Source organism: Sinocyclocheilus rhinocerous, unplaced genomic scaffold, assembly GCF_001515625.1.
Source record: "Sinocyclocheilus rhinocerous isolate Xijiao unplaced genomic scaffold, SAMN03320098_v1.1 scaffold376, whole genome shotgun sequence".
Taxonomy (NCBI): Eukaryota; Metazoa; Chordata; class Actinopteri; order Cypriniformes; family Cyprinidae; genus Sinocyclocheilus; species Sinocyclocheilus rhinocerous.
In genome coordinates this window covers 116,749-125,022 of record NW_015631723.1, presented here as the reverse complement: position 1 = coordinate 125,022, position 8,274 = coordinate 116,749, and the positions used below count along the sequence as shown (strand labels likewise).

Here is an 8,274-nt window from a genome sequence, read left to right as displayed (position 1 = left end):
AACGAAATATAATCACTTTGCCATTACATACAAAACTGAACTATTTTAATATAGCTGAAACAGTAGTATAAGCTGTTTTGGGAGAAGGGGAAAAAAAAGACGGGCTCGGGTCGGACTCGGGCCGGTAATTCTGATAAGCTGTCGGACAAGGGCCGGGCTAGGGCCTGAACGTCACGGGCCAAGGCCGGGCTAGGGCCTATATTTGAGGCCCGTGCAGGGCTCAAGCCTGAACATCTGCAAGTGAGTGGCGGGGCAAACCGAAACAGCACTCCTACCTTCACTGCTGCGACTATTCTTGTTTGTATGTGTTCCATCGCTGGCATTTTCCACATTTCGTTTTTCTACCTTAATAACAAATGTGTCCATTCTAATGCTCAATTTTACCGAACTAATGGCTGCTGATGATTATTTGAATTGAATTCTGCCAAAGTGCGCGCTTGTAAGTGTTCGTTAGATGCGTAACGTTAGTGTGAGTACAGGTCTGCTCATGTCTGAAATTATTATATGAAAAACAAAATTATTTTACCTAACAAAAACATTATAGCTTATATTTGTTTAGTAAATTTTTAAATTAATGTAAAAACTCAAATGAATTGTAAAACTGAAAGTTATTTTTTAAATTGTGTTCAGCATGGTGGGTCGCATTTGAATTCGTGACGGGCCGCGGGTTGAGAACCACTGCTGTAGACCAACCACTACAGAAAATCATGTCTTTGTATAAATGAAATCAGCACGGCTACATTGTGTACAGCATGCTCAATTTTACCGAACTAATCGCTGCAGATGACTATTTGAATTGAACTTGTAAGTGTTCCTTAAATGCGTAATGTGAGTACAGGTCTGCTCATGTCTGAAAATAATATATGAAAAACAAAATTATTTTACCTAACAAAAACATTATAGCTTATATTTGTTTAGTAAATTTTTAAATTAATGTAAAAACTCAAATGAATTGTAAAACTGAAAGTTATTTTTTAAATTGTGTTCAGCATGGTGGGTCGCATTTGAATTCGTGACGGCCGTGGGTTGAGAACTACTGGTCTATAGGCTATTTTAGTAATTTAAACAGCATGGGTTATCTTAATATATTGATTAATGACATTGTATTATAATATTACACCACCCAAATATTTAGGCTATGGCGGGGCAAACGTGAGTTTGATGCCGAAAGTCCAGCGCTCTCCTACCTTCACTGCTGCGACTATTCTTGTTTGTATGTGTTCCATCGCTGGCATTTTCCACATTTCGTTTTTCTACCTTAATAACAAATGTGTCCATTCTAATGCTCAATTTTACCGAACTAATGGCTGCTGATGACTATTTGAATTGAACTTGTAAGTGTTCCTTAAATGCGTAATGTGAGTACAGGTCTGCTCATGTCTGAAAATAATATATGAAAAACAAAATTATTTTACCTAACAAAAACATTATAGCTTATATTTGTTTAGTAAATTTTTAAATTAATGTAAAAACTCAAATGAATTGTAAAACTGAAAGTTATTTTTTAAATTGTGTTCAGCATGGTGGGTCGCATTTGAATTCGTGACGGCCGTGGGTTGAGAACTACTGGTCTATAGGCTATTTTAGTAATTTAAACAGCATGGGTTATCTTAATATATTGATTAATGACATTGTATTATAATATTACACCACCCAAATATTTAGGCTACTACCTTCTAATTTCCATTGTCAGTGCAAGCTTTTTTTTTTTAGCTTAGGCTACTGACCATTATGGATTTAGTGTAGGCTGCATTAAAAAGTCTTGAACATAAAACAACAGGATAAAAATATAGTTGATGACTAGACATAATCATTTCATGACTCTAGACACTTCTTTGTGAAGACAGTGGCATAATACAGTGAAATAATATGGGCTTTAGCCATATACATACAGTTGTCATGTGTGTGGGTAAAATTTACCCGCTGGTGCTTTTAGGTATACAGCTACCTCTGGCGGTTCTAGTGTTAAAGGGCATGTCAAAACATAACCCATATTTACAGTAACTTCATGCTTAATACTCACATTTATGTGTGTTTGTATTTTCTGCCATGCTTAGCACTTGGTGCAGATGTGAATGGGGAGGAGAATTTATGCGTGCATCACATTTAGTCGATAAAACACTTCCGCAATATCCTCGCTCATGACTCCTCAGGAAGCCTCCGCACTCCTCGACCCTCGCCACCTCGCGGTGCAATCAAAGAATTGAGATATATTCTACAAGATGGCTGAGCTCGATCGGTTTCTGGGTCATAGGATGGAGGACGGAGGAGCGAGGAAATGAGGAGGGACATTGAGAAGCACCCCTTGTATTTAATCGAAACATATGACACAAACAAGGTAAATTACCCAAACACAGCTGAAACTAAATAACGAATCGTATCAGTAACCATGACAACACAAAGAGGGGGGGGGGGCAGAGGAAACTATGAAACTAATGAAAACAAACTAAAAGTCCTAACTAACTGAACATATTCATGACAACATGATGCACTCAACTACAGCACATGACCTTCTAGAAAACACACCCTCCTCCTCTGTAAGAAATACAAGGATGCTAGTCCTATTCGAATCGGTACATTCGGACAGACAATATCACAAATGTCTGGTTGTAAGAATGATAACTAATCCCATCTAAAAAAAAAGGGCTATAGATTTGCATTGGAGGAGGAATCCAAGCTTTATTAATTGGCACACTAAAAAAGTTAAAACAATATATATTCATGTGTTTACTTCTATTGTGTACATATTTAAATGAATGTATGCCTCGTCTATGAATAAATGTGTCTGACCATTATATAATTTGCTCATAATGATGTGAGGGGGTCCTCTGTACCCCAATAGCTCCAAAGTACTTCAAAGTATACTTTCTGGTATATTGTTGTTCGCAGTGGAGAAGCAACATATTCAGGAAAAAAAAAAAAAAACTTGACATTTCCAAGTGTGTTATGTCCTGTGTCTGTGTCACTATATTATGTCATAAAGTACATCAAGGACTTTGGCAGATCTTGTTACAGACTTGTGCTAGAACTCTGTGTTCAAGCAGAAAGATCAGAAAACAAAGGCTGTTCTGCCAAAAATCCCATGCTATTTGTTTTTGGCCTCCTTATGTAATCTTCCATTATAGCACATTACCAGTAACCCTAGTCTGAAGCATCTGGCATTCTTTTGTCTGCTCAAATCAAATATTCTCTCCCACTCCTGTCCACTTTCTCCCAAGGTGGTATAAAGTAATGCTAAACACTTGCAGCCCACTTTTGAGAAAATACAGCGAGTTCTGTATTTTCTCACTAAGCACTACACAGACTAAGAAGCACAGGACCAGTTTAGATGAAGTGGAGATGACAAACTTATGTATCCTAATAATGTGTAATCAACTGAAATGAAAAAGCCCTCATGTAAACATCAATCAGAAAAAAGTGATCCAACTGAGCTTGAGTTGAACAATTAAATTTTGGTAAATTAACATAGACAATTAACAATTAACAATTTAACTGACTGGTAATTTCAGATCAGAACAAACCATCAGAACTCATTAACAAAAATAAATAAATAAATGCTCTCAGGTGGAAGTTATGTAATGCTCTCTAGATCATAGGTTGGGTCTCATCTGGTGGGTCAACACCCCAAAATAGTATTTTTTCGTCTGATGTAGGATTGTGTACAATAAATGAATATATGAATAGATAGATTTTCAGGACATATTTGTTTACTTTTGAAAACTGAACAGTTTTGTACAGTGTTGTATTGTGTTCTTCACCACTTACTAAATGTAAATGTCTAATCTGGGACCTGAAACAAAATCAGTTGAGAACCACTGATCTATATCCCACTTGCAAGACAAGAAATCTCTTCTGTGCAAGAGCAGGTTTGAGCAGAGCATTTCTGCAGGGAGCTGAGATTTATGGTTTATGTGACATTTAATGGGCCTTTTTCGTTCCGTTTCCACTCTCTAGCATAGCATGAGAGCTCGTGCGGAGAGGCGGCATATGGTGTTGATGTAAGAGCTTTGCCAGGTGTAGCTGAATCTGAGCTTGGCTCTAGCACACAAAGAGAGTACAGTAGATCCCACAGCTAGGCAATCAGGATGGCTGCCTTAATACAGACTAAACCATCGGCTCCATAAGTGTTGAGTCTTCTGTAATTAATTGTCCCAGAAGGACTTAGAAAGACAATTGGTGATGTAATTGGTGTTCTTTGGACATCAAGTAGTGACCCAAAAAAGCACAAAAGTAATAATAAATTGCTTTGAAGGGTTAGTTGAGCCTCATGTTTTTCCAAACCCATAAGTTTTTCATTCATCTTTGAAGCACAAATGTCCCTCCACTGAAAGTCGATGCAACTTTGGCACTTCAAAAAGTTCATAAAGACACTGTAAGCAGAATCCATATGCATTGAACTGTTAAGTCTAAGTCTTTTGATGTGACACCATCACTTTATATGATGAAAACATTTAATTTATGCTTTTATTCCCATATAAACATTGATCAATGCACATACATAGAGCTTATCAAATATAAACGAAAGCCTAACCATACTTGCTTGACACTTGATTCATAAGTATTATGTTTACAATGTTTTTATTAACTTTTTGAATGGATTTGGTTGCATTGACTTTCGATAGAGAAAGAGAGAGAGAGAGAGAGAGAGCGTGAGAGAGAGAGAGAGAGAGATATCAGGTTTCATTAAAAAAAAAATTCTTATGGGTTAGGAACAACATAAGTAATTAATGACTTAATTTAATTTTTTGGGTGAACTAGCCTATCCTTTTGAATTAAACATGAAACTGAACTATACATGGAACAAACACTGGGCCAAATAGTGTATTAAATATTGTATATGTGACATGAATGTGCACCAAAATATTGTTTGATTGGACACAGACACATATGCTAAAGCCTCCCATGAAAAAGCTGATAAGCTAATTTATTTTGCTAGTCTAACTATGCATTATATTATACTATGGAAAGTGGAGTTTTATTTTTGGGGCTTAGCATTGTATTTGTTATTTGGAAAACGGTGTTACACATCACGGAGAATTATGTTTCCCAAGAATGCATTTGCATTGCTAATGTGCATGAATTTGGTCGGATTCTCACCTGGAAATTTCCAGCATAATCCTCCTCTTGGTCACCATTTTGCCCTTCCTTCAGAGCGATAAGAGTAAAGCCTCTGAAGTATGCAGGATTGGCTGCATACAGGGTTACTGGAAATAATCACAATAAAAATAATCGGTTAGCCTACATTACCTTTCTGGTTGCTTTCATATCAATCATCAAAATCAATAAAACACATACACATACAATGATATCAGATATCTGATACTGAATTGGTAGTATTTCACAAGTATGCAATCTTTAGCTATTGAGGATAAACTCATTTAACTTGTTGTTTGCAGTGGAAGGGCTGAAGGAGACAGCTGCAAATGCTTGGAAGATTGTGTGGATAGCAAGATGCATACATTTTGTTCATGGAGTTGGGGAGGAGAAGGAAACAGCTGAAACAGCTGATGCCGGCGCAAGGTGAGCACTGCTTATATGCTGCAGTAGTCAAATTTAGATGGGTTCACTTTGTTTATTCATTCAGTCATTCACTTATTTTGTAATATGACCTTATCTAACATAAATCCAACCATCTATGGCATATCTGTATTAAACGTATTTAAATTGTAAGTTACTTGGGAGCTTTCAGCAGCATTTAAACTGACGAATTTATAGAACTGCAAAAATTGAAAAGGAAAATTACAAAAATCGACAGTCTTTGACAACAGACACTGTAGTTCACAAATTAAAATAAAATTCAACATGTGACAACTCACCCAAATGTAACAACTTGCCCTGACTTGACGCTGATAAAATACATCGTCATGATAACACAGTTCAGCTATAAAAATCTACTGTTTTGGGTTTCCCCTTGCTTAATGTAAAAAAAAAAAAAAAAAAGTTTGTTCTCATTTAAAACCAACACATATGACCACTGCTAGAGAACAAATATTTTGAATTTTGACTCAAAGCGTTATAGTTACTGAGACAACTTCCCCGCATGACAATAAACCCCAGTTTCCACTATCACTTAGGCAATATAATGCACCAAAATGTTGCCTGTGTAGGCAGCTTGCTAGTTTTTTTTTTTTTTTTCAGACAAAGCCCCTATCTCCAGCGAGCGCACTGTGAAGTGTCTCTGTCCGCGCCGGTGGTCCTGACAACATCTGAAATAGTGACATGTACCTCGGTAAGTGCTGCCGGGTTGATAATGCTCCGGGTCTCCTTCCACTCGCAGTCTGAACTCACTGAAGCCCTCCCTCCTGCCTCCAGCTCCGTGAGGCTGAGCCCGCGTTATCCAGTTGCAATAGCCGTCAGATGGAGCCGCTCTGTCCGCGGGCTCCTCGGGCACACTCGCGCACACGCAGCCGGTTGACAGCAGCAGGACAGCGGCTCTCCACATTTCTGATCGCTTCACTTTCATCTTCCAATACGCACTTACAAGCGTGTATCTAGAGTGTTGAACTCTAGTGGAAACTAAACTTGGCTGTAATAACAGGCTCCCATATGCGCAGATGCTGATATCGCCGCCTTCACCGTGTTATTTTGCCATACTGAATAGAGAAAGAGAGATGAGGAATCGCCCGTCTGTACCGAGTGGCACATTCAGAGTGGAGTGACTCTAGTGCTGCTGTCTCATACTGACAGCTGAATGGATTCAGCCACACACACTTAAAAAACAAAGCCACATGCTCAGAGCAGAGAGCCCCGGTTCCCTTTCATGGGAACTTCGAACTGCGTCCTCTAGGGGTGTCATGGCTGTCGCCGAACGTGTTGTTGGTGTTTTTTCAATGTATGCTTCAGACACGGGTCACGACGAGGCGTTCCCCATAGCGACCCCTAGAGGACGCAGTGTCTCGTTCCCTACTCAGGGAACCATGGTTACATAAGTAACCTGAGACGTTTTCAGATATTTTGAGGATCGTCAGAAAAATGTATATGTGGCCCTTATTAATTAGGCTATAGATTATTCATTAATTTATTCATGTTTGTTCTTTGATTTATTTATGTATTTGTTTTTTTGAACATTTTTCTTCCTCAAGTGCTCTGCATGTTTTATTAGAACTATTATTGGGCTCTCTTCTCCTTTCTTGTTAGGATTTGTCCTGAACCCCTAAACTTCAACTTCTGTTTCAAATTTCATCCTTTATTTTGCCTTTTGTAAACATTATATATTTTAAGAAATGAAAAAATGAAAAATGATCCACAACTATGACTGTCTTGTGATTAGTATTTTCTTTCTTAAAAAACGAAGAGTGTAATTTCTTCACATCACCAAACCATAGTGCAAAAATACTGTTTCAAATAGGGTGGACCCCAGATAGGGTCAATAAATGGTTAGGTCCACTCCAAGCACATGCTATTGGTTGAAGCAATATTGTTTTCTGGTCAGGATTCTTAAATGCACAGTGCACTCAAAAATTAACATCCTTTATTTACTTATCATCATCATCATGTTATTCCAAACCTGTATGACTTTCTTCTATGGAACCATGGAAAACTGGTAGTTTGGAACTGGTCATGTGGAAATTTCTCAGTGGAGTGGATTGTGTTAAACCATTTTGAGTGAGGAAATTCCTTCCGCCACGGACTCAGATATCAACAAGCCTCTGTTAGCCTATCATTTGAAAATGTCATTTTAGAACTAGTAATAAAGGAAGACTGAGTTGCTTCATTGAAGTTACAAGCTTACTGTATTATAGAGTATTTTGAGAAAGAGATGGACTGTATCAGATGCAGATAATCACACTAGATCAGTGTTCATGCTTAAGTTATTCTCATAATCATAATTAAAAGATCGTTTGAATGTCTGCTGAGAAAAGCGATATCTTTATTATAGTATCCTTTCAACTGTTAAGGGGATTTCCCATGCTGGTCAATGCATTTGTTGCTTGCATACAAGGTGTTGGAAGTAAAATACTGTACTTGTTTACAACCTTGTTTCATTCCCTTTCAAAGTCTTTGCTTCTAACTCACTCATAAAACAATCGCTTGTCGCCATCTAATGGCATTTAAGCACAATCACAATAATTAACACGCAGACTGCTTCTCAATACCAAATACTATTATTAAATACTACTATTTATATAAAATATTATTTATTGAACAATACCATTTAATAAACAAGTTGCAAAATAATTCAGTTAAAAGTACAAGCACTATCTTTATTAATAAACTGCATATTTGAAGTTTAAACAACTACGTTCTCTCCTAAAAAAAAAAAATTATATATAT

General features: G+C 37.3%; 1 protein-coding gene across 1 annotated transcript in view; it reads right to left on the bottom strand.

Moving 5' to 3' along the window:
* Positions 1-6,650, bottom strand: part of LOC107741890 (spondin-1-like) — a 203,381-nt gene extending 196,731 nt beyond the window's left edge. Inside the window, exons 1-2 of the mRNA XM_016554688.1 lie at positions 6,226-6,650; positions 5,098-5,204 (exon numbers count right to left, since the gene is read on the bottom strand). Coding sequence (XP_016410174.1) covers positions 5,098-5,204; positions 6,226-6,463 — 345 coding nt within the window. The 5' untranslated portion in view covers positions 6,464-6,650. The remainder of the gene's footprint in view (positions 1-5,097; positions 5,205-6,225) is intronic.
* Between the last annotated feature and the right edge of the window lie 1,624 nt (positions 6,651-8,274).